Source organism: Convolutriloba macropyga, chromosome 6 (genome assembly GCF_964194025.1).
Source record: "Convolutriloba macropyga chromosome 6, txConMacr16.3, whole genome shotgun sequence".
NCBI classification, from domain to species: domain Eukaryota; kingdom Metazoa; phylum Xenacoelomorpha; order Acoela; family Convolutidae; genus Convolutriloba; species Convolutriloba macropyga.
The window spans coordinates 9,863,175-9,890,748 of record NC_134473.1 but is presented as its reverse complement, the minus strand read 5'-3'; the positions used below and the strand labels follow the sequence as shown (position 1 = coordinate 9,890,748).

The window sequence follows — 27,574 nt, the reverse complement described above, 5'->3', positions numbered from 1 at the left end:
GATAATCGACTCAGAAACAACTTATAAAAACATGATTAAAAATTAATTTTTGTAATTTATTTTTATCTTTTATATGTATTTTTTTGTATCATATATATAGTTTTATAATTTTACGTTTTTTAGTTTAATATTTTATGTGATTATTTGAGCCGTCTGCTTATAAATGGGTCAATTTTTTTGTAATTAACTTGCAAATTTAATAGATAGTTTGGTACCATTTAAAAACGAGAGTTCAAAAACGATCTTACAAGACAAAAATTCTTCATAGCAATTAGGTAAGTTTTAAAGATTCCTTAAGATTGTAAAGGTCTTTTTATACCGCTCAGAGCTGTTTTCTGCAAAATATTGAACTTTTTTGAAGAAGCCTGTCATGAATCAGCGCGCCTGTCTTGAAAACGCGCGTTAATGCTAACGTTAATTGACGACACTGCCTGAGAATCAGGAACTATTTCAAGTTCAATAAAAAAAATTCTGTAATCACAGGGGTTGCTGTCTTTTGTAAATTTCTCTGTGTCGTCTTTTCTCTATGTCGTCTCTCATAATGTCTTTTCTACATTCTTCTGTCTTGACGTCAGTCTAAAATGAAAACCTAACTTATTAGATTCTATATGATAAAAGTTCTAGAAAGAGCAATGTTTTTCATACAGGCTGTCTCATCAGATCTGACCTGATAAAAGTTCCGCTTACGAGAACTTTTATCGTGGAAGCTCTTATCTTATCCTACACATATAATAAACATATCGGATCTTTTTCGTTTGTGCCCCCCCCCCAGTACGTTATGCGACCCCCAGTTACAGAGCACATGCCATTACACATAGTAAATCATCATATAAAAATATGGCACGTGCGTCTGGGGGTGCAAATAATATGCACCCACTAAACGGGGGGGGGGGCACAAAGAGTGAAAATACGGTGTTTTAACAAAACTTCTCTTTCTTGATAATTTTTTTTTCACCTGTGGCAATGTGACTTCTTGTTTGGTCGATTTGTGACTTCCAGATGCTAAAACATAATAGATCCGATAAAAGTTTCGCGTACAAGATTTTTTATTGTGGAAGATCTTGTCATACCTTGCAAGATAAAAGTAATAGTAAAAGTCTTGTCGGATCTTGCACGATAAAAATTCCGGAGTCAGTGGTTTTCCAAATCGGCATTCCAACAACTTAGTCGAAGGTCAGCAGTCTCCAGTTTTAATAAGAAAATAAGCTAAGGTCTAGAATAAAATTTACGTGCCAAATTGAGCAATATTGCTCAAAATGGTCAAATTTATGCGTTCTGCTGTTATCATCAATTGTCATTTTGGATATAATAGCAACTTATGCTCGTAGGTTGGCTCACTCTCTTGCTCCACGATGACGGAGTGCATCTGCATGCACTTGACATCCTTTGCTGGAAGTGTGGCTCCCCTTCCCCCTGCTCTGGACTTTTCGGCGATGAGCTATGACTTTGCAGACATGTACCCAGCATACATTGTTGTATTCACCCTCTGGTGTACTTACATTCTACTCATGATATACGCCAGGAGACAGGACAGAGTTGACATCGCAAAGGTATACACATTTTCACACCAATTTCAACGAACGAACACGAACACCCCTCCCTCCTTCTCTACCTCTGAGCTGTTTTTCAAAAACCTTTTTAAATTTTATAATTTTCTCAAGTCACTTAGAGACTAGTCACTTTTCATATCAAGGTTCCGGTAAAGAAAACCTTCATTACAGTCAAATGATGCCCAATGAACAAATAATTCATTTTGAAGGGAAATTTTATGGTTTCGACTGTGAGTTTTCGTAATTTTTAACAAATTTTGATACACTTTTTGAGATTTTCAATTTTTTGTAGTACTGTGGCAGTCTTTGACTAAAATTGAAATAGGCTCCCTTATGAGCATCAAATAAACCTATCTAGTGCTTTGAGTGGACAGTTAATGGCTGTTAAAACTTTTCGAAAAAAATTAAAATTGAAGTTAAACTTATTTCTGTGTTATTGTAAGTTTGTCTCAATAATGAAAGGACAGTTTTCGTTTGTACTGCAATCAAAATTAGATTAGTTAGCGGTTGTATCTTCTAACTTTTGGTTTTATGACTTTGATGGCTCGAGTTTTCATATCTTTTTTTAAATAATTTGATTTTTTTTCATATTTTTGGTTCCTTTTGAAACTTTATCAAATTATCCTTATACTACTGACAGTTCCCATTGGATTAGAAAAGGAATTCATTTGAAGAGAAATAAAATTTCAGAGAAAATCCTATGGTTTCCAATCTTTCATCTCGCACTTTTCTAATGAATTTTTTTGTTTTTGCCTGTATTTGTCGTCGTTTTCGTAGTCATAAGACTTATTGTGATGAATTGTTGATGACTTATGAATGCCAGATATAGAGACGGAAGTCATTTTGTTACAACTTAATTACATGGATGTTAGAAAAAATTAATTCTTATTCAAAAATTTTTTACTAGCTTGCTACATTTTTGAATGGCTTCCACACTTTTCTCGCTCATTTTTTGAATTAGCTGTTTTTTCCCGTTTTTTTAAAAAAATTTTTTCATGTAATCGTAAAATTGTTTTCTAAGCGATGAGAGTTCTCACAAAACTACATTTGAGGATAGAATTGAGTTATTCAATGAAGTCAGAGTATAGCTAAAGGTCTTAAAGTTTCTGATATTTGTTTTCAGTTTTTTTAAACTTTTCACTTTTTTGTTCTTTATGTCAAGTTCTCATAAGCTTACAATTGAGGATAGAATTGAGTTATTCAATGTAGTCAGTGTATAGCTAAAGGTCTTAAAGTTTCTGATGTTTGTTTTCAGTTTTGTTAAACTTTTCAGTTTTTATGTCCTTTATGTCAAGTTGTAACTTATTCTCATCAGTGAGAGGTCCCATTCGCTTCCTTGTTACTCTATTTTTAACGTGTTTATTTATATTCTGTCGTAACTGTTGTTTTGTTTTTTTTTGGACAAAATGAGTGTTCATAATTTTTTTGTGATTGGCCAATATTTGTGATTCTTTTGTCTTCTTTTAGAAAATTCGCGTAATAACATATCTCAATGATATTCAATTGAGGCCCAGGATAATATATTTTACTTTTCAGGATACTTTTAATGGATTTAGTATAAATATCAATTGAAATATAAAAACATAATATTCAGATAGTAGCTAATGATTTTAATTACTAAAATAGATTGTTTTCGCAAATTGTTTGTGTTTTTTAGTTATTCTGCAATTTTACTCCGTTTTTATGTTTTAGTCTTAACCATTACAGGCCCTATTGGTTTTCTATTGACGTTTTAGTGAATTTATTTAAATTTTTATTGGTAAAAACTACTAGATCTAAGGAAGTTATTAGGTTTAAAAAACGTTGATTATTTCTTCATTCTGTCGACTTCTTACCTAGTCCCTTTGAAGAAAAGTCCCATCTGCTTTGTAAATAAGAAATTGTGAATTTATCTTGTTAGGAGTTTTTCTGATTGTAATTTGACGCTGTTACTAGGTGCGTTTAAATTTAGATTTTGTGTTGCCTTAAAAAATTATTTTTGTTTTTGCTTGTTTTGTTGCTTGTTTTTTTTTCTCGTAGTCTTATTAACAGTAGATCTTGTGGGCCCTCTAATGGGGCATTGCATTTTGAAATTCAATTAATAGGTTAGGTGTTAAGCGATTTCTGTAAACTCAAAAATCTATTTTTGATTATCTCTGCAATTGGTTGACAATTAAGTCAAAAATGTAAATGAGCCCGAGTCGAAATATCATGTGCGAATGCACACTAACGAGCTCCTTATTAATATCTCCAAATAATTTTTGATTGTTCTAAAACGAAGTTTGTAGCAATTATATTAGTCCTGCGGTCTTTTTTGCGATTTTTTCGCTGGTCAGATTTTTCGACTGACGCATTTAATTTTTCGTCCTTAAAAATGAGATAAGCAGGTTTATCCTGGAGGACATTAAGTAACTGAGTAGCTGTTAGAGACTTACATCTTCCTAGTTTCTAAGCACGCGTTTAACCGAAGCTGTTGAGCAGACATGGATTTATTATGTGAAGTGCAATACTTAGTAGTTTGATCCTCTCCACTCCACTCACACCCCCCACTCGTCAACCCTGCCCCTACTTTGATCCTCCTTCCTAATGGTATCATCCCTAAACCCCAGCTGTTCACTAGCGAAGCCAACTGCTCGCCGATCGATTGAGAACATTTCCGCTGACGTTAGTAGGTTACGTTAGTGGTATGCTTTTGTTGATAGTCGATGTGATCTTCTAAACAAGCTTTTATAGCACTCTGGTGTTTTACAACTTGAAAAAGATCAGTAGTGGAATTTTTCATGATCAAAAGATTTTTGGAGTTTTTTTTATTAACCGCCGTCATCTAAGCCGGCTATTCTTGAGATTTTAGTTTTTACAATTCTTACACACTAGATCCTTACAAACTTTTTATGATGTTGGAAGTTGGAGTAGTGATTTCGGTCGCGCCAAAAAAAACAAGTGACGCAAAAAAGCGGGTTATTTTGAAGTTTAATTGCTCTTATTTTACAGCGGAGGAAAGAAATACATGTTTGAACAAATGATCGCTTGTCGATTGTTGCCTATTGTTAACCTTCGGCAATATGACCTCTGCTTTCATTGTTTTTTCGAATTGTTTAGAAATTATTTTTCAATTCCGTTCAAATGAACTTCTGGGTATAGTTTTGAAAGGTCAACAAATTTTTTTTAACTAAAAAAGATCTTTTGAGAATTTTTTTTATCTTTTTCTATCTTTTTCTTTGCCATCTGAAATTTTGTTTCGTTTTAACTTAGCTCAGAGTTTGTTCAACATTGTGCGTAGGATCTTTGTGACTTTTGTTATATTTTTCAGCGGGACGTGCTCAGCAGAACGATACAAAAAACAAAGCGAAAAAAGAAATACTCAATAAAAAAGGGATAAATTGATAAAGATTAGTGTTAATTCTCGGTATTTAAGCTTTGCTAATAGCCGCAAAGCGATAGCTGAGGCTATCATTGGCCCTCTTTTGGTTTTTACAATTCAAAGATTTGTATTGGGGCGCTGTCTTTTTTTTTAAGATCTGTTCAAGCTTTTTTGCGGCTTTTTCTCGTCAGTGGGAAGTCGAATTAGATTGGTGATTTTAGTCACGCTGTATTAGCAAAGAGAGCGAAAAATCAAGTAGGATTTAGGCCTGATTTTCCCACAAGCTACCTCTAAAGTGGAGTGACATTCTGCTGTGCGAATTTTGCGAGTGAAATTTTTTTTACGTCAATTTGACGTCAGTTTTCATTGTTTCTCCTCCTTTTATTCTTTTTATATGATATAAATGTGTTATAACTGCGCCTGTCTTCAATTGCCTGAAATCATCAACGCGCTCTATTTTGTTTCACATTTGTTCACACAGCAAAAGCTGAGAAATTGAAATTTTCTGAATGCTTCTTCCTCTCACAAACGGCATTTGCGCGTCTGACGTCTTTCTCACTCTCATTAGCCAACGTATTTAGCTCATTTGCGTGATTAAATTTTGATCATACGTGACTTAACTCACTCAATAAAATGATTTCTGCACTTCAAAACTTAAATTTAATTTGAATTGGTGTAAGGTCAAAGGAACTCATATCGGTATTAAAATTCCCTAATGGAAAGGCTTCTGCGCAATGAGTTTTAACAAGCTTTATTAATATACCGCTGAATTTTTTTACATAACTTTTGAGCGGCGTTGATAACTTTTTCAACTTATATCTGTATCTGTTTCTGTTTTTATTATACGGCACGCAAGTCTCTTCTTTCGCAGCTATTCTGGCAATCTGCCGGCTATGTTTAAAATTTTTTTGTTGTCTGTTCGTTTGGTATAATCAATGACAGGTCTGATTGCTTGCGAAGGAAATTTAAACGAACCTGGTTGATGGTATGAGTCAATATCTAACGGTTTTTATTGCTTTGGCGGTACTTTGAGTGATTTTTTGAGTATTGCAAATATCTGATGTACTTTTTGTTGTCATTTCATTTAATCTCATTAATAACAGGTCTTATAAATTGTTAATGGGTGTTACGTTAATTCATCTAATGGATTCTTTTCAAAGATAATGCTTTTATGACTTCGACCCAAATAGCTTTCGAGAAACACTATCAAGTTTTTTTTCGAATTTGCGAGTTATGGTTGTTAACTTTGTTGTCTCTTCGTTTGTTGACAATATTGACATATGACATCTGCAACATGACCTCTGCTTTCATTGTTTTTTTTTGAATTGTTTAGAAATTGTCTTTCACTTCCGTTGAAAGGAACTTCTGAGTCTAGTTTTGAAAGGTCAACAATTTTTTTTGAACTAAAAAAAACTGTTGAGAATTTTTTTTAATCCTTTTCTATCTTCTTTTTCTTTGCCATCTTAAAATTGGTTTCGTTTTAACTTAGCTTAGAGCTTGTTCAACATTGTGCGTAGGATCTTTGTGACTTTTGTTACATTTTTCAGCGGGACGTGCTCAGCAGAACGATACAAAAAACAAAGCGAAAAAAGAAATACTCAATAAAAAAAGGGATAAATTGATAAAGATTAGTGTTAATTCTCGGTATTTAAGCTTTGCTAATAGCCGCAAGGCAATAGTTGAGGCTATCATTGGCCTTCTTTTGGTTTTTTATAATTCAAAGATTTGTATTGGGGCGCTGTCTTTTTTTAAGATCTGTTCAAGCTTTTTTGCGTCTTTTTCTCGTCAGTGGGAAGTCGAATTAGAGCGGTGATTTTAGTCACGCTGTATTAGCAAAGAGAGCAAAAAATCATGTAGGATTTAGGCCTGATTTTTCCCCAAGCTACCTCTAAAGTGGAGTGAGATGCTGGTGTTCAAATTTTGCGAGTGAAATTTTTTCACGTCAATTTGACGTCAGTTTTCATTGTTTCTCCTCCTTGCATTCTTTTTATATGATATAAATGTGTTATAACTGCGCCTGTCTTCAATTGCCTGAAATCATCAAGGGGCAGCTAAAGCTTTTTATTACTTTGACACTATTTTTCGTGATTTTTTGATTTTGCCCACTTTTTTTTAGATGCGAAGCTGTAAGCTGAGTTGAGCTATTTTTATGTGCTCTTTTTTTGCGTCTACGCTCTTTTTTGTTTTGCATTTGTTGACACAGCAAAAGCTGAGAAATTGAAATTTTCTGAATCCTTCTTCCTCTCACAAATGGCATTTGCGCGTCTGACGTCTTTCTCACTCTCATTAGCCAACGTATTTAGCTCATTTGCGTGATTAGATTTTGATCATACGTGACTTACCTCACTCAATAAAATGATTTCTGCACTTCAAAACTTAAATTTAATTTGAATTGGTGTAAGGTCAAATGAAATCATATCGTTATTAAAATTCCCTAATGGAAAGGCTTCTGCGCAATGAGTTTTAACAAGCTTTTTTAATATACCGCTGAATTTTTTTACATAACTTTTGAGCGGCGTTCATAACTTTTTCAACTTATATCTGAATCTGTTTCTGTTTCTATTATACGGCACGCAATTCTCTTCTTTCGCAGCTATTCCGGCAATCTGCCGGCTATGTTTAAAATTTTTTCAGTTGTCCTTTCGTTTGGTATAATCAATGACAGGTCTGATTGGTTGCGAAGGAAATTTAAACGAACATGGATGATGGTAGTGACATATGACCTCTGCATTATGACCTCTGCTTTCATTGTTTGTTCGAATTGTTTTGAAATTGTTTTTCACTTCCGTTCAAAAGAATTTCTGAGTCTAGTTCTGAAAGGTCAACATTTTTTTTGAACTAAAAAAGAACTGTTGTGAATTTTTTAAATCTCTTTCTATCTTTTTCTTTGCCATCGAAAAATTGGTTTCGTTTCAACTTAGCTCAGAGCTTGTTCAACATTTTGCGTAGGATCTTTGTTACCTTTGTTATATTTTTCAACGGGACGTGCTCAGCAGAACGATACAAAAAACAAAGCGAAAAAAGAAATACTCAATAAAAAAAGGGATAAATTGATAAAGATTAGTTTTAATTCTCGGTATTTAAGCTTTGCTAATAATAGCCGCAAGGCAATAGTTGAGGCTATCATTGGCCTTCTTTTGGTTTTTTTCAATTCAAAGATTTGTATTGGGGCGCTGTCTTTTTTTAAGTTCTGTTCAAGCTTTTTTGCGTCTTTTTCTCGTCAGTGGGCAGAGCAAAAAATCATGTAGGATTTAGGCCTGATTTTTCCCCAAGCTACCTCTAAAGTCGAGTGAGATGCTGGTGTTCGAATTTTGCGAGTGAAATTTTTTTCACGTCATAACTGCGCCTGTCTTCAATTGCCTGAAATCATCAAGGGGCAGCTAAAGCTTTTTATTACTTTGACGCTATTTTTCGTGATTTTTTGCTTTTGCCCACTTTTTTTTTAGATGCGAAGCTGTAAGCTGAGTGGAGCTATTTTTATGTGCTCTTTTTTGCGTCTACGCTCTTTTTTGTTTTACATTTGTTGACACAGCAAAAGCTGAGAAATTGAAATTTTCTGAATCCTTCTTCCTCTCAGAAACGGCATTTGCGCGTCTGACGTCTTTCTCACTCTCATTAGCCAACGTATTTAGCTCATTTGCGTGATTAGATTTTGATCATACGTGACTTACCTCACTCAATAAAATGATTTCTGCACTTCGAAACTTAAATTTAATTTGAATTGGTGTAAGGTCAAATGAACTCATATCGGTATTAAAATTCCCTAATGGAAAGGCTTCTGCGCAATGAGTTTTAACAAGCTTTATTAATATACCGCTGAATTTTTTTACATAACTTTTGAGCGGCGTTGATAACTTTTTCAACTTATATCTGTATCTGTTTCTGTTTCTATTATACGGCACGCAATTCTCTTCTTTCGCAGCTATTCCGGCAATCTGCCGGCTATGTTTAAAATTTTTTCAGTTGTCTTTTCGTTTGGTATAATCAATGACAGGTCTGATTGGTTGCTGAGGAAATTTAAACGAACATGGATGATGGTAGTGACATATGACCTCTGCATTATGACCTCTGCTTTCATTGTTTGTTCGAATTGTTTTGAAATTGTTTTTCACTTCCGTTCAAAAGAATTTCTGAGTCTAGTTCTGAAAGGTCAACATTTTTTTTGAACTAAAAAAGAACTGTTGTGAATTTTTTAAATCTCTTTCTATCTTTTTCTTTGCCATCGAAAAATTGGTTTCGTTTCAACTTAGCTCAGAGCTTGTTCAACATTTTGCGTAGGATCTTTGTTACCTTTGTTATATTTTTCAGCGGGACGTGCTCAGCAGAACGATACAAAAAACAAAGCGAAAAAAGAAATACTCAATAAAAAAAGGGATAAATTGATAAAGATTAGTGTTAATTCTCGGTATTTAAGCTTTCCTAATAGCCGCAAGGCAATAGTTGAGGCTATCATTGGCCTTCTTTTGGTTTTTTACAATTCAAAGATTTGTATTGGGGCGCTGTCTTTTTTTAAGTTCTGTTCAAGCTTTTTTGCGTCTTTTTCTCGTCAGTGGGAAGTCGAATTAGAGTGGTGATTTTAGTCACGCTGTATTAGCAAAGAGAGCAAAAAATCATGTAGGATTTAGGCCTGATTTTTCCCCAAGCTACCTCTAAAGTGGAGTGAGATGCTGGTGTTCGAATTTTGCGAGTGAAATTTTTTTCACGTCAATTTGACGTCAGTTTTCATTGTTTCTCCTCCTTGCATTCTTTTTTTATGATATAAATGTGTTATAACTGCGCCTGTCTTCAATTGCCTGAAATCATCAAGGCGCTCTATTTTGTTTTACATTTGTTCACTCAGCAAAAGCTGAAAAATTAAAATTTTCTGAATGCTTCTTCCTCTCACAAACGGCATTTGCGCGTCTGACCTCTTTCTCACTCTTTTTAGCCAACGTATTTAGCCCAATTGCGTGATTAGATTTTCATCATACTTGACTAATCTCAATCAATAAAATGACTTCTGCACTTCAAAAATTAAATTCAATTTGAGTTGGTGTAAGTTCAAAGGAACTCATATCGGTATTAAAATTCACTAATGGAAAAGCTTCTGCGTAATGAGTTTTAACAAGCTTTATTAATATACTGCTAAATTTTTTTACATAGCTTTTGAGCGGCGTTGATAACTTTTTCAACTTTTATCTGTATCTTTTTCTGTTTCTATTATACGGCACGCAATCTCCTCTTTGGCAGCTATTCCGGCATCTGCCGGCTATGTTTAAAATTTTTTTGTTGTCTGTTCGTTTGGTATAATCAATGACAGGTCTGATTGCTTGCGAAGGAAATTTAAACGAACCTGGTTGATGGTATGAGTCAATATCTAACGGTTTTTATTGCTTTGGCGGTACTTTGAGTGATTTTTTGAGTATTGCAAATATCTGATGTACTTTTTGTTGTCATTTCATTTAATCTCATTAATAACAGGTCTTATAAATTGTTAATGGGTGTTACGTTAATTCATCTAATGGATTCTTTTCAAAGATAATGCTTTTATGACTTCGACCCAAATAGCTTTCGAGAAACACTATCAAGTTTTTTTTCGAATTTGCTAGTTAATTTTGTTAACTTTATTGTCTTTTCATTTGATGACAATATTTACAGGTCGATCTGATTGCTAGGATAGTTTTAATTAAAAACTTATCATGTTATATCTTTTTTGGTGTATGTGATTTGTACGCTGTTCGTTTTCATGATTTTTAAGTAAATTTTTGAGGTTTGTTAATAATTGCTGTACATATTGCAGTCTTTTAACTTAATCTCATTAATGACAGGTCTCATTGTTTGCTGAGGATTCAGTTGATCAAAGTATTTCTATCAGTTCGTAGCTTTTGCGTTCTCTGACTTTTGCACCTATTGACAAGTTTCATCGACATTTATTGACAGGCTGCTAATTGCTAATGAGAAAAAATGGAATGAAATTGGTTTGAGTTCATAGTATTTGTTTTCTGATTTTGAACCTGTCTTTTGCAAAAAAATAAATTGATTATATTAACCTTTCTTGTTTTTTTTGTACTTGGGGTCTTAATGCTCAATCTAATTACTAATAGTTCTCACTGGCTTAAATAATAGTCAGGTCATAAGGTCATTCAGTTTTTTGGAATGTAATTTAGGACTTGTCCCGCTATTTTTCTATTTTGTCGTAAATTTTTTGGTTACGACCATATGACGTCACAATCACTTCAAAGCTTTTTGTTCATTCGTTCATACAAATTCATTGCGTTTGTAACGCGTCATTTTTCACTCTCAGTGGAGCGAGTTCATTCGGGTTATTAAATTTTTGGTCACATGTAACTTACTTCACTCTAAAAAAATGACTTCCTCACTCTCAATTTGAAGGCTATTTGCGACAACTTAACTTAAACATAACATCTCAACCTTTAAAGAAAAGTATAAAATTTTCTTCTTTCTTTTCTGCTGTTTTTTAGACTGCAGATCTACGTAGCTATCTCGACTTTCTTTTGGCAATCTGCCAGCTCTGTTCCTAATTAGACTTTTTAACTCTGAGTTTTTGTTTTTTTTTGGATATTTATCTTTTTAACCTCTCAGAAATAGGGGTATGTTCAACTGAAAAATGCAATCAAAATTGTTTGCCATTTCGTTCTTTAATTTTTTTCTCTGTTAATTCACAGTTTTTTTCATTGTTGGATTTTTTTCAATGCCAATCGTGTTCGATTTAGTGGCGGCTATTTGTCGGGAATCTGCTTGATTTGTTTGAACCAGTTTGAAAAGCAATGCCGCAGGTGAGTACTAAGCGCTAAAGTCAAATGCTTGAAAAAAAAGAACAGAGTCTGGTTTCTTTTCATACTGCTATTTTGAGCATATGAGAAAAATGGGTGTGAAAAAACTTTCCATTGCGAGAAAAAATGGTTGTTGACGTCCGAAATTTTTAAGGCGGGAACTTTAGTATACGATATTTTTCGAAACGAAAACTTTGAAATCGGGTATTATATAGATCTTCTGCTGTTTTTACAGACATTTTGATGATCTTAAAAGTTCGACACCCTCGGTCAACCCCACCTCCTTCAGCAAACCTCACGTCTATCCTCCTCCAAATGGCAATCCACCCTCGTCCAGCCTTCCCGAGCGTTTCGCCTGACTTTGTTGGTTATTAATAGCCGCACAGCGATAGCTGGAGCTACTATAGGCCTTCTCTTGGTTTTTTCTTATTTCGTCCTCGCGATTTTTGTTACGACCATATGACGTCACAACCACTTCAAATCTGCTTTTTTCATTCGTTCATGTAATTTCAACTGAAGTGCGTGCGTGACGTCATTTTTCGCTCTTAGTGGAGCGAAATTTTTTTCTTCATTTGCGTGATTAAATTTTTGGTCATACTTGACTTACCTCACTCACAAAAATGACTTCCTCACTTTGAAATTGACTTTTATTTACTTTAATTCAATGAGATAAGGTCAAATGCGTGTGTCACTTTAAATGAAGGTTACTAGAGAGCAGTTAATAGAGGCAACAAAAACTTATACAGATTTTTGATCAAAATATAACATATCAGCCTTCAATGAAAAGACGAATTTTTTGGTCTGTCTTTTTTACTGGTTTTTTTAGATTGCAGATCTACGAAGCTATTGCGGCTATTTTCTGGCAATCTGCCAGCTATGTTGTTTATTTATCACAGTTCAACTCCAATTCAATTTGATTTCCTTTCATTTTTGTTTTTTTAGACTTTATTTTAAATTTCAGGTCATCTAGGGACCTCCTCTGTTTCTTGTTCGGAAAAAATATATATTTTCACATTTTTCCTGAACTTTGTACACTGTATGGAGTGTTTTACATTATTTTAGGATTGTTCTCTATTTTCAGTTAATGCACTTCTCATTCTAAACCGTGAAAAAAATTAAATGTAATGGCGAAAAATACAAAATTGATGTTTCGACAGCTGTTGATAATCTGTATGAGAGAACATACCTGTGGGTTGCATAACATGGGATTTTGAATTACGTTGAAATTTTTTACCACTATTTGGTTCATTTTGGATAGATAATTTTGAACTGTGGGCCTTGAATACATAAAAGATGCTTTTGGGAAGAAATTTGTCTGTAGTATAATTAATCTTTGGGAACTATTTGTGTTTATTCTATTTGTTAAAACTATTTTTTGGAACTAGGCTTTTGTAAAATGTATTTGAGATTCACTAGTGAAGTTTTAGACCAAATATTTTTGTTTGAAAAGCCTCGCGAAAAGAAAACTTTCTTCTGGGTTACTTTCATTTTAAAATTTTTAACTCATCTCAATTCTTTTGACTTTCTTGTCGCGCTAGAATGTCATTGTTATGCACTCCGAACAGCTGATCTTTTTACAGCTAACAGTATGAACGCTCTGGTAATAATTTTTTTATTTTTGTACTGTTCTGCAATATTGACAAACAAACATTTCTGATTCAATATTTACCTCAAAACAGGAGTCGTTTGAATTTGAATTTTTTCCATAACTCTTCACCAGTATAACTCAATAAAGCTGTAGTTTTAATCTTTTGTGGACATCAGTTTGGCAAGTATTGATTCCCTAGACCTGGTTGAAAACTATCTACTTCGGGTCGCTTCGGGTTTCGTCCGCTTATGAGGGCTTATAATCAGCAGTTGCTCAACAAAACAATCTAAAATCAACAAAATCAATGCTGAAAAATGAAAAAAATATATAGCAGACATGTAACCTGAATTACAGCCGAAGAATTGAAGACACTAAAGGCCTAACAATCAAAACTTTTCCAACAACATCAAACTACGACCGTCAAAAATGCGCAAGTTTATTTATGTCCAAAAATAGATAGAGCGATAGCTAAAAGTTAAAGCCTATATAACCCCAGCTACACCACACTAGAAGGCTACTAAGAACTGTTATATTTGAGAATAAGCAACAGGACAGAGGAAAGGCAATCAAAACGAGCAATATTCAAAAATGCACACAAAAACTACCAAAGCCAATAATTAGATTCAATTATGCCTCATAAGCAACTGATGCGACTAAGTTGTACCGCAACAAATTGAGCAATGAAAACCAATTGTTTCCAAGTAATGAAAACAACTAACTATGAATCATTAGTTAGGTTCATTTATGCATTATTAGTAAAACTTGGAAAATTTCAGTAACGAGACTAAGTGATCAAATAGACCTACAAAATTGGATAATATTCAAAAAATCAGTTACAGTTTGTGAAAACAAGTTATGACAAATGAGTTGAAAACCTTAGATATCCATTTAAACTATTTCACAGCGTCTATTACTCCTCAATGAAAAACGAAAAAGATCGATCTTTAATGAAACAAGACAACAAAAAGAACTACAACAGCAAAAAAAATAGACATATCCAAACAAACTGTCTTAGTCATAGAAACTATTAATTGCCCTTTGATGAATTCAAATAATATAACAATGCATTAATAGAACTCATGTTTGAGCTTTTGAAACCATAAACTAAATAATCAAGAAAAACCAGCAAAAATAGAAGTGATTTTAACGCACATGAAAAATATTTGCTTTCAAACCGATCATTTAACAAATTTCTCACACTACTTTAATTTGATAAGGAAAACGACCTTCAAACCTACTAGCTTTTTCGCTCCCTTTACTACTCCAGCGTAATTAACAGCACCACTCTAATTTGTCTTTTCATTGGCATGAGAGAGAGTCTAAGAAAATGTGAACAGATCCTTAAAAAAGTACAGCGTACCACTACAATCCAAATCTCTTGAATTGTGAAAAACAAACGGAGTAACCCCATAAAACACAGTTTTAGGCAATCGATTTTTGAAGTTTTTTCCAATTTGTCTTAGCAAGTCTAATGGTTATTGCTGATATTAATTTAATAATCTCTGTGTCCTCTCATTAAGAAACAGAGGTATATCTAACTACGAAATCTAATTAAAATAGCACGCAGCTTTTGACTTTTTTAACAATTATTTTCTGTTCTTGTTTCAATTCCAATAGGGGTCGGCTCTTTTCCGGCAATCTGCTGAGTATTTTTGTAATGGCTTGAGTTTTCAATTGAACACAAACAAATAAACAGCCCTCATAACAGCGTGCGTGTTTCATCTTTTTGTTTTTGGATTCTAGATGCTGAACCGTTGTGAAAATATGGCAGAAAATGTAAAAAGAAATTTTATGCTGAAATTTGATTTAGTTTTTACTTGATCGTGCTAATCGTCCGATAATATTGAAAACCCGCGAAGATAACAAAGAATGTCGAATTTGTTGACTTTTCAGCTTGGCTTCACTCCCCTGCCTGACAATGACCCGCAGGACTATTACATGTACGAGATGGCAGTGCAGACGGGGATGGTGACGGGGGCAGGTACCAAGAGCAAGGTCTACTTCTACCTGGCGGGGGAGCAGGCCAGGTCAAGGATACACGTCATACAGGACCCATACAGACGCATCCTCAAACGGAACTCAAAGGACCTATTCCTCCTAGCCACTCCCAAGTAACACTCTATCACATACATAGACCTTATGCATCCACCCTCTCACTCCCCCCCCCCACACACACACACACACACACACACACACGCACGCACGCGCACACCCACACACACACCCACCCTGAAACCCACCCGCCCCCACCCCCACAAACATACACTGCCACCCCCTCCCGCTCACTCACAAGCGCGCACACACACACACACTCAATTGAATTCACTCTCATTCACTCACAGACTCATACACACTAACTCTTACTTAACTCATACACTCAATCACCCACTCACTCGCTCATTCACTCACTCATTCACTTGTCCACCCACTCATTCACTCAATCAATCACTCACTCAAACAATTACTCATTCACTTATCTACTTCCTCACTCATTCACTCACTCATTCACTCATCTACTCCCTCGCTCATTCATTCACTCAAACACTCTCTCATCCACTCATCAACTCTTGCACTCACTCATTCATTCGCCCAATCACTCACTCTCACTCATTCATTCTCTCAATCACTCACTCATTCACTCAAACACTTCCTCACTCATTAATTCATTCACAAAAACACTCACTCATTCACTCAAACACTCACTCATTCATTCATTCACTCAACACTCACTGATTCATTCATTCACTCAATCACTCACTCACTCACACACGCGCGCAAGCACACACACACACACACACACACACACACACACACGTATGCATACACGCACATACACACAAAACACAGACAATCACACCTCTCACTCAATCAATTACTAACACACACCCTTTTCCATCTCTCCTTCTTTCTCTGTCGCTCACACACTCACACACAAAAATGTTTACGCAAACACCAACGCACCGCGTACTTATGTATACTCAAATTTGGAGATAATTTTCTAATTAAGTACTACTGATTTCAGCACTAACTTGAAAAAATTAATTTTGTTTTGGTAATTGGTTGATTGAACTCACTTGTTTTTTTTAGGTCTCTTGGGAAGCTGACCAGTGTCAGAATCTGGCATGATAACTCTGCAGTTGGACAAGAACAGAACTGGTACTGTGACTACGTAGCATTCAGAGATGTACAGAGTGGCGAAAAGTAAGCTTCATTTTAGCACTGTTTCCTCTTGGTCCCACAAAACAATGTATTGATATTATTGGGATCTAATCTGTTCCCCCAGGTTAGTGAACATATAGTTTTTGCGCCCTCAAACGCACTGGCTATTTTTGACTTGGTAAGGTGCTATATAACAACACAGAATTTGTAAGTGGTGACATAAAAACACGGGTGGAGGGGCATAATAGATGGTGTTATTGTCGCAAAGAATTCAGTTTGTGAGAGAACACTGGCTAGATGAACAAAATTTTTAAAATTAAGAGGACAAATTGTGAGCATGTTAGTATTAGTAAATTGAGTTCAGCAGCATTTCAGCAACCCAAAACTTGTTTTTACAAAAGTTCTTCCTGGTAAATCTTGATAAGATATTGGCAAGTCTTGATATTTTCATAGCAAGTGCCTTGTCAAGTTTTTGGCAAGATATACCATGTTTTAATATGTTTCTTAGCAAGCTGTTACAGGTTTCGGTTCAGTGGGAATGGATAATGTTGCCAGTAATCCCCATGTATTATTAGCAGCATAAACGACCAGCAATCTCAATAAAGCTCCTTTTTTACCACAAAAACCAATTGATCGCACGCCTTACCAGTGGAAACTGAATAAAATAAATTAAATGTGTGCCACTATGATTTGAACTATGTTTTAAAAAATTATAGCGTACCTTTTAAACATCAAGTTATTCCTAGCGTAGTTGCGTGAAAAATGGCAGATGACTTATTGTCCTGATTTGTGGTATTATTATGTATTTGCGGATCTGTAAAAATCAGGTCCCAGCGATGTTCTAAGTTATGTGCTATTTCATCTCGCATTGACTAAGAGGAAGTACAACAAATTTTCCATAATTTATTTTGTCACCAATTTTTAGTTTAATCACAAACTCACATGTCTGCGCTTTAATATTATAGTCTTCTTTGTGTTGCTGGGCAATGAATTGCTCTCCTTTGCAAATATAATTTATCGAATTGTCCGTCCGACACGAGTAATGTTTGGTGCAACAAATTGGGTCCTGAATCACTGGACCGACCAAGAATGTGTCCCTTATCAGCCACTCAATCCAATGTATAATGAATACGACATCCAAAGAAGTAAAATTTATGTCAAAACAGCATGAAAAAATAATTTGAACTTTCAAATATGCTGTACTTTTTAATTATTGGTCTTAATTTGGTTTTAATTGGTGGTGATGGTCTTTTAAAAATTTCTTATACTTTATCAAATGAGCACATGAAACAAAGAGATGGTGTGTCATAAATTATACAAATGGTCAATTACGTAAACTTGCCAGGAAAAGGAACAGAAAAAACTACATATACTACATCTTTGTACACTGACTGAATCCCCGACTGAACTGCATGCCTATATCAGTAGTGTCCATAAATTGAAATATGAGTTGTTATCTAATGGAGGGAAATTCAGAAAAGATATCGTGCAAGTCTTGACCAAGACTTGTGGCACATTTACAAATTTGTTTACCCAGTAAAAAGTAACTTTTCAAAAATTTCCGAAAAATTTTCGAAAAAATACTTTCGATATAAACTTCAAATTTTTAAAAACTCCGCAACGTTCCGCGTTTTCGTGATTAAGTTTCAGCCACTTGTAAACCAAACCAAGACAATACCAAACGCTAAAATACCACCCATGGGGATCAGAATGTAATCACGTTATGGAGTCTTTGTTTGTTTTTAGTGAGTCATTTTAGTGAGTCGTTTTTAGTGAGTGAACATTTGAGCCTGAAAATTGCCAAAAAGACAATTTTTTAATTGCTCTCGTAGAGAAGCAATTATTGTAAACGTGTGTGTCTTTTTTATGCAATATTTTCGCTCGACTGTTTTGACTTTTCGAGTGACTCTTAGGCCCTTGACTTTTTGCGTTTCTCGTGATCTTAATTTCTCTCAATCACAATTTCAAGCAGCTGAACTCAATTGGCGGCAATTTAATAGTACAAGTCAAAAAAATGCGCCCAAACTGGTGCCATTTTCACTCTAAAACTTAATATTGGTATATATTAACCTCTAATGTAGTTATTTGAAGCCGACTATTGAACTTCTTAGTCCCATTTAGGACCCTTTCCCTACCGACTGAGCAGGCTGCAATTAATTAGAGCTCCACTAGTCGTTCGAGAGCAATTCTTCCGACGTTTAGTCGGTTATTTTATTAATTGCCGCAAAACAATCGCTGGGGATATTATTTTCTTTAATTTTTAATAGCCGCCCTCATCTTCTCAGCCGGCTATTACAGCGCTCCTATTTTTTTTACTTCGTCGAACTCTTTTCGCTCTACCCATTTTGCCGCTTTTTCGACATTTTGCGTGAAATCTTTTTGACTTCTCTAGGCTAGTTTCACTCTTCCGTTATTCTGCTCAAAGTCCTTTCAAACAGCAGCTGCTCAGTAAAGCAATTCAAAATGAAGAGAGTCAGTGTAAAAAAATTAAAGTCAGAAATAGAAACGGGATAAACCCATAAAGCCCATTTTTAGATGCCCCGTACTTGAACTTTGCTCTCATAAGTTTGATTTACTATCTATAATGCTTATTGGTATTGATACTAGACCCTGTAGCCTCTCTCTGAGAGACAGGAGTATGTTCAATTACGAAATGACATCAACATAAATCGCACTTAAAAATTTTTTTATACAAAAATTAATTTTTGTTGATATTTTCTTTTCTTTCAATCCCAATAGAGTTATGGGAATCAACGGCGGCTAATTTCTAGCAATCTGCCGGGTATGTTTCTTCATTTCGTCGTCGACATTTTTTGCGACCATATGTCGTCGCAATCACCTCAAATCAGTTTTTTTGTTTATTCACTGAGGCAATTTCAACTGAATTCCGTACGTGACAATTTTAGTGGAGCAATTTTTTTGTTCTTTAGGTGATTAAGCTTTTAATCACAATTGACTTACCTCACTGTCAAAACTGACTTCTTTTTGAATCAAAATGAGATTCTTAATCAAAACATAACTTCTCAGCATTTAATAAAAAGAACAAAAATTTCACTAATTCGTTCTGTTTTTTTTTATCTTTTTGAGACTGCAGATGTACAAAACTATCGCGGGTATTTACCGGCAATCTACGAGGTATACTCTCTATCAGATTGTGCAAAATTTTTGAGATCAATTATGATTTTTGACAATTTACTGGCTGTTTTTGATTCTTCTTCGGCTTTGGAAAAGTATAGCTGCTCTGTCTGAACTGTTCTGGACTTTTTGACAATTCTTAGACCTAAGAAAGCTTGAATTTGAACTTTCCAAGTTTTTGCCTAAACTGGGTTTCCTATTGATAAATTTATGAAGTGACATGATCATTGTTCTCATTAGACTTGGCATTAAGCTCAGTACTACATAGACGAAGCTTCAGGGAACATTTTTTGGTTGAGTTGCCCCAATTTGGCAAATTTGCTACTAGATACAAATGTGTGATGAATTATTACGAAAAACACGCTTTCGCTTTGCTGCTCATCTGCATCGTGGATACAAAATTTACAGGCACTATTTTTTGTAGCCAAAGACGATGATAAAAACCTTGACATAAATTCTGCGGCTTGGTTTTAAGAAAACAAAGAGAAAAAATCTTTAAAATAGTATTTGCAGGACCAATTTTTAACTCTAGATTTCTTATAGATTTCTTATAGTTTATAGATTTCTTATAGTTTTCGCAGGACAGATTATGAGTAACCATGTAAACATAGGAAGAATATTAACTACGCAAGTTTGTTGGTCATATAGGAAATATTGGACTTGATCTTGCGCAAGTGTGTGATCCAGATATCTGGCCACTTTTCACCACTGAATGATCATGTCATTCTGTGATTCCGCCTAATTTTTCAGCGTACAATATTCTTTTTTGTGCAACAAACCCTCCCCGCTTACTTACACGGCTCTCGTTTTTAATATCGACGATTTTTGCTCTTTGTTCTTTTGTGAGTATTTGTTGAGCGTTTGTTTTAGAACGTTCTTCATGGCGTACCGATGGTGGTCTCTGGTGAATGACGACGGAAGCATAGACCGGACTATAGATCGGACAGAGCCAGAGAACATGAAGCAGTTCAGGTACATGTTCGCTGCCAAGGCTAGAGAGAAACTCAATGACGGACACCTCTACTACTCCATATTCGCAAGACCAGTCGAGAGCAACTTCACCAGGTGAAATCTCAAAACAAATTTTTGCGGATTCTCTGTAAAAAAGGCTCATTGTCAGGTTCTGGCAAGCTAAAGCAAGATGGGTGTTGCCCCGGTCGCCCTACGCGCTTTATCTTCTTGCAAGTAAAACAGAAGGCATCCCCTAGTCTAGGCCTGTAATTATTAAAAGACCGTCTTCGATCGATATAAGGCATGAGATTACTGTTCTGGATAGATTTTTGGTATGAAAAAAATTTGTCTGGACTTCAAGTGATGTCCTCAACTTTGGCTGGAACTAAAGCAACCGTCGTTGAATTTAGCTAGACAATAAAACGTGTCCTAGAACTTGATTGGATAATAAAACGTGTTCTAGAATTTGACTGGTCATTAGATCGTGTCCTGGAATTCGGTTGGACAATAAAACGTGTACTGGAATTACGCGCGCAACCGTAGCAATGTCTTGTTTTCAACTTCCTTCAAACTTAAGGGAGTGTACGGCAATTGGTTAATCTTTGGGTAAGGCTGGAGAAAGTCACGAGATTGAACTCAGATGTTGGCTGGACTTTTCCCAGGTCTAGGTACAGACTTATGAAAAGACAATGCCCGACCCAAAGGTCCTATGAAAATACCATACTCGACTCATTTGAGCTATGAAAAGAATTTAGCTGGACTCTAGCTATGACATTCTGGACTTTAGCTCGACTCGGATTTTTCGCAAAAGACTTTAGCTCGACCCAATATTTGGGCTGGACTTAAGCTCGACACAATGTTTGCAAACAAAGTTGAGTTAGAGTCTTTTCGTGGGTCCATGATTGGTCTTTTCATGAGCCTGTTTTATGCCATTAAAATTGTCCGTGCAATATTGCATATAACGTAGTCAGCGTGTATGCTCCTTCATTTTTTAAGATTCAGAAGAACCACTAATCCCTCAAAAACCTGCATTGTTTTTGAAAAAGATATTTTATATTTTTGAAGGGGAAACAAACTGAATAACGCTGAAAGTTTATCATGGCTAATGGGACTAGGACTAATACACTAAAGCTTGCTGGTTTCATTGAATCAAGTAATGTGGTATTATACTCCAGCTGCTATAGATAACTCTTTATCTTAAGATTTGTCGAAGATCTTAAGGCTTTTAGCAGTTTCCTAAGTTGGACTGCTCTGATGCAAAGCTATTTAGTCAGCTTAAAATAACTCTTTATCTTAAGATTTGTCGAAGATCTTAAGGCTTTTAGCAGTTTCCTAAGTTGGACTGCTCTGATGCAAAGCTATTTAGTCTTGCTCCAGCTCTGCTTCTGTATGAACAGAAGCAGAAAAAAACTGAAAAATTTCGGATTTTGAAAAAAAACAGACTTATGAAACCACTATTGGTGGACCCATGAAAAGACCATAGCTGGACTTTTTCGTTATGAAAAGACTTAAGCTCGACCCATGGAAAGATATTAGCTCGACGTGATCTAGGAAGCTCGACCGTGTAATTATAGTCAATATTGCCCCCCCCCCCCTACTAGACTTTTAAACTCTTTTCATAAGTCGAGGCCTAGGCCTGGGTTTGGTTTGACTCAGTTTTGTATATGAAAAGAATTTGGCTGGACTTATGAAAAAACTAGCCTCGACTTTAACTAGGGTCCTTGACTGTGTAATTTATTTCAATATTTGCGCCCTGCCTGGAATTGATAGGTCTTTTCATAATTCTATGTCGAGACTAGGGTCATTTTGCTTCTCTTGCTATCACTGATGACTCAGTTGTTGCTGCAATACGGAAGTGTTTAATGCTCAAGCTCAGAGTAGCTCTGAATTACATTGCTGCCCTCTTGGTCTATATGACTCAAAGAGGACTGTTCTTTTTCTGCCGGTTAGTTGTTACCGGGTGGTTTTTACAAAATTTTTAAAAATTTTACAAAATTTTAATTATTTCATAGTTTTTGCGAGGTTTTTTTAAAATTTTTTGTTGGTTTGCAAGTGATTTCATATATAATGTAGCCCTTAGATTTTGCTCGCATTAGTTTTAGAAATTCGGACTTATATTTGTTTTTTGCTAAATATATTGACCCTAGGTTTTCAGAAAACGATTATGATTTTTTGTTTTTGAGCATTACACTTTTCACTGTTCTTTTTGTTTTTTCTTAACTTTATTTCATTTGGCAATTTTCTTGGCGTCTTTTTGAGTCCTTTGGCGTCACAGCACTTAATTCTTAAGTACTTGGTCGCAAAAAGAAATTGTTTGATGTTTCCTTTAGTCCTTTTCATTTTAGTTTTCTTTTATTCAATTTTTTACAGTTTTCTTTTAATTCAATTTTATTTCTAAGAGTGAGACCTGCCTTATTCTTTCCGACTGTGCCTTCTGAGGTTAACCAAATCTGGTGAGGTAAAGAATAAATGTTTGAAGACAAATGAAAATGGTTTCGGCTTTAGTTACGGTTTTAATAGTGAGGTTTCGACGCTTCGAGTTGCTTCCGAACTTCTTCCGACTATGTTTTAACTTTAACGTGAAAATGAGTAAAACTCCTACGGTAAACAATTTCAAATTTCTGCTGAGCGAGAGAACTTCTGCGTTCGTGTGCCACAATTTGTCAAAGACTTCATGACTTATTTTCTGACCAGAAAGTGGATGTAATTGGCCGTTTTAGCCATTTTCATTTGACTATTTTTGGGTAGAAAGCTTTTTAATAGACTCTCCAGCAATATCTCAACTTAAGAAACTGAGAGTTTTTAGGATCCATTGAAATTTTCACGTAGAAAATTATCTCCAGGGATTTTTTGATAAGGCAAGGTTTTCTCGTTGCAGAATCATTCAAGCACAAATACAGCTTTTACTGACCTTTTCACTGACTAGTTAACTCTATATCTGCAGGTGTCAGCGATGCTCATGTGCCATGTGTATTCTGCTATTGGAGTTCTCCGTGAGTGCAATGTACTATCAAATGCAACAGTCTATTGACGACTCAACTGCTGTGTGGGTTGGACCAATCAAATTTAATCTTCAGGAGGTAAAGACAGTGATGTTGTATCTGTGAACTGTTTTCTGGTGATAGTATAATTTAATTACAATTTACGAACCCGTTGAAAATAGTCGAGCCTAACACCAGATAAATTTAATTTATATGAAATAATTCTTTTTCAAGCATCTCATCGTAGTAAAACTCTTGATCGCTTAATTGAAAATAGGACATCATTTTTTAACATCAAATTTTAAAAGGATAGTTTTGCTAGATCCATAAAAACCAACCTTCACAAAATATTTTATTACATTTTTTTTCTGTTGAAATTGGTTACTTATTTAAGATGTTAGAATGATGCGTAACTTGTTGAATCTTGAAGATACTCAGCAAAAGTTTTTGGAGGTCCTGATTGAGAAATGATGCATTCGTAATCTCGTATTCTACCCAAAGCACGAGGTTTTAAATCATAAGCTCTGAAAATTGGCGGCTTTCTTGTCCTTTTCCAATTCCACGCTTAAAAAAGTTCAGATATATTTAACTGAAAAAACACTGAAACCTACCTGAACAGTTCAGGCAGATTCGCTCACCTGAAACATACCTAAAAACATCTGAAAAAAACCTGAATATTACCTGAAAAATTCAGGTACAACTGCCTGAACTTTTACCCGAACTTACCTGAAAAACGCCTGAATAAATTACCTTAACAGTTCATGTATTTTATGGCGTTCGGGTAAATTTCTGAGAATTGGAACCTTGTCTACTTGTATTTTTCCCGGAACTCCTGATTAGGTCAGGAAATGGTTTTTTGGGCTAAAACAACAGTAAGGCTGAAAATTTTTTAATAATTTTATCCATAATTTTGCAAAATCTAAAAACGGCTGGTCATTGATTTATAAATGTCTTGCTGTGTCCCGTATATTTTGTAGAAAGTATCATTTTGGAAAAATTTCGAAGCAAGTGACAAACAAGCTTCAATTTTATGCCAAACGTTTTCAGGTGGTGCTTACGTGGAGAGAAAAGCTCAAATCATAATCAAAACAAATGTCAATCTGAATCTGACAGACATCAAAAAAGTGTCAAATAAAGGAAAATAAGTTATCAAAAATGTTTTTAAGCTGGTTAAACTCTGTGTTCCTGTGATCTTGTTTTTGCAGGAATAATGGTTTTTGGTTAACTTCGTGCGAAATAATGATTGGATTCAAGTTAATCCACTTTAAAATCAGTGTTTTTCCTGTTGGTTTCGTTTTTGCAGTTGAATGATTTTTTGAACCGTTAATTTGAAATTTGTCTATTTGTGTTCTCTTCTGAAACCCTCATTCGGCCAGGAAAAAAACTTTTCTGATCTGGAAACAACAGTTGGGCTGAAGAGTGAGAAAAAAATTGAAAAATCCTTATCCGTGACCTTGCGAACCTTTAATAATCGATGTGTTATTGTGTCCTCTAGAATTTTTAATTTATTTTTTCTACTTTACTTTTGTTTGAAGAAAAAAATTTATTGCTTCATTGCTGAATGCAGTAAAAACTTTCTTTCATGTAATTACACTTGAATTCATTCAGGTAAAAATTTACCTTATCTAGAGTTCAGGTGTGTTTCAGGTGCCATTATACCTGAATTTCACCTGAACTTCCGAATACTTGAACACGGTTCAAGCGAATTCACCTGAACTCTTTATAGTGTGTTCGCCACCAACAACAGTTAATAATTGCCGAAGTATCGATCACATGGAAACAACGCAACGTTTGCAGGGGCAAATTTGTTTTGTTTGTACTTCCTGTAAAACAACGAACTAGCGCAAATCAATCATTTGTGTATCATTTGTGTTGACTGTTTCCTTTCTGCGCTACAAGGTCTTGCTGGCTAAAATTTTTATCTTGTGATTGGAGAGAAAATGATTAGAGAAGCCATGATTGGAGTAATTTTTCAAAAAAAATCCAGTTTTAAAAATTGATGCGATATTTCTACTGAAAACCAGACAACGCTCCATATGCTAAAGTCCATGATTTTTCACAAAAAGAGCGTTTATGCTAAGTTTTTACTAAGTGGGAAATTTTTTCAATTTTATTTATGATAAAAAAAACTAATAAAGTACTTGATTGTTTTTTAATGGATGCTGCAGGAAACTGCACAATTAATAATCACCCATTAAGTTTTGTTTGCATTGGCTTCATTTTAAAGAGATGTTCCCCGACACTTATAATTAAATCACTAGTACATTTATTTTTAGTTAAATAAACGTACTAGTGATTTAGCTTACAAGTGTCGCGGAACATCTCACTAAACGCTAGCAGGTAAAAACCAAACTTGGTGGCAGAACAGAAATTGTTCATTTTCTCGCGCGCCCTTTTACAATTATTCGTAAATTATTTTTAAAAAATTTGTTCCAATAAGTGAACGATTGGGATTATTTCCAAGAATGAAAATTTGTACTTTGCGATTCAGTTTTTCTTAAACATGTATGATATAAACCTTCGGTTTGTTTCGCAATTGAAAGGCCTTTCTTCTAATCATTTTAAGAAAAAGTATAAATTTGTTTTATTATTCGATATAAACACCCGATAAACCCCAATGTGTTTGCTCTGGCTTTGATCAGATTTGTTCATCTGGCAGCCGACTTTTTAAATCTCCCACAGCATTTCTTTCATTTTTTGCAAACAGTTTTCATTTGCGACAAAACTTTTTGAATTTGTCTTTATATAAAGTTGCGAACACTTTTCGTACTATTTATTAAACGTTCTGCAAACTTCTACGGTCAAAAATGTGGCTTGATAATGTGTGGTTTTTATAAAAACCCTGAAATTGTCAGAAATGTCCAAATTTCTTAATACGCAAAGTTTATTTTCAAAATAACGATGCGAAGCAAAACTCAGAACTTCTAACAGAGCTTTTTGCGTTCTATATTTTAGTGCTATTATTTTTTAAACAATTTTCAAAACTGGAGACGTATTTTTCTTAATAATGTATTTTTCTTTCTGATTATGTTAGATCATGTTCCATTTATTTGCACGATTGAAAGATTAATGGTTATTTTGCATGATTCTTGCAAGACAAATGCTTATCATGCAAGATAGCCATTCAATTTCGGCTGGGTTAGTTAGTGCGACCAGACTCAGGACTGTCTTTGGTCGCGCACCACAGCGTGGGTAGCAATCGAAAATGGTTCAGCTCCTTGCTGTGGGGTGCCGCTTATACTGTAGATTCAGTTTTATACCGTAAGATACAAACCGCACTTTGTATTTAGTTGGGAGTGAGTTTGATGGCTACTTTGTTTGTGTTGCCACCTGCCATTTTGGTTGTGGAACTATTCAGGAGGACAAAGCCATTCATGTCAGAGCAGGAACAAGAGGACTTGGATGGTCAGTTAGTTAAAATTGACACTCCAAAAAATCGAAACTTGATAGCTGTTTCAATATAATGCAGCTTCTTTGCTGGTATTTACAACTGGGTAACAAATTTTTATGAAATTTCAATGAAATTTTGACTAGATATATGCACGTATCGGGAAAATTTGTGAAGGCAAGCATCACTTGGCAAATAGTTAACTTAAAAAACAAAATCTTTCAAAACTATAAAGTGTTTCAATTACTTAAATTCTCGAGTTTTGACAACAATTGCTTAAGAACCAGTTAATATACCAATGATTCAGAATTGATAGAGGTGCGGACGATAAAGGAAATATATCGATTCATCTTTCAACCTGTGTTTTTTGGAAAATTGACGTTCCACCTTTCAATCCCAGGCTAATTAATCAATAACATAATATGTTAAAGAAGCTATGTAGTAGCGGGTGCTCCATTTCGGATTTCATCCTTTCGATTCTTGAATGATATATGTTAATGTTTGTAACTTTTGTATATCTCAATTTAATTAATAGCCGCCGTTAGATTCTCAACGGCTATCATTTAGGCGCTCTCCTTTTTATACAATCCAAAGAATTTGGATCGCCTTGGCCCTCTGTCTTTTTATAATCCAAGAATTGGATTTTATTGGGGCTCTGTCTTTGTTGTACGATATTTTCACACATTTTTAATGACTTTGATATTTCAAA

At 34.9% G+C, this 27,574-nt stretch overlaps 1 protein-coding gene and 1 long non-coding RNA gene across 2 annotated transcripts in view; one reads left to right on the top strand and one right to left on the bottom strand.

The window, feature by feature from the left end:
• Positions 1-26,978, top strand: part of LOC142341475 (uncharacterized) — a 243,615-nt gene extending 216,637 nt beyond the window's left edge. The window contains exons 46-51 of the mRNA XM_075392436.1: positions 1,329-1,550; positions 15,145-15,362; positions 16,339-16,452; positions 20,416-20,610; positions 23,441-23,576; positions 26,768-26,978. Of these exons, the coding sequence (XP_075248551.1) occupies positions 1,329-1,550; positions 15,145-15,362; positions 16,339-16,452; positions 20,416-20,610; positions 23,441-23,576; positions 26,768-26,941 (1,059 nt within the window). The 3' untranslated portion in view covers positions 26,942-26,978. The remainder of the gene's footprint in view (positions 1-1,328; positions 1,551-15,144; positions 15,363-16,338; positions 16,453-20,415; positions 20,611-23,440; positions 23,577-26,767) is intronic.
• LOC142341477 (uncharacterized) lies at positions 158-16,420 on the bottom strand. Its single transcript, XR_012759112.1, has 3 exons — positions 16,326-16,420; positions 956-1,002; positions 158-576 (listed from the first exon to the last, which is right to left on the bottom strand). It is a non-coding gene; the product is annotated as an uncharacterized LOC142341477 (long non-coding RNA).
• Positions 26,979-27,574: the final 596 nt, after the last annotated feature.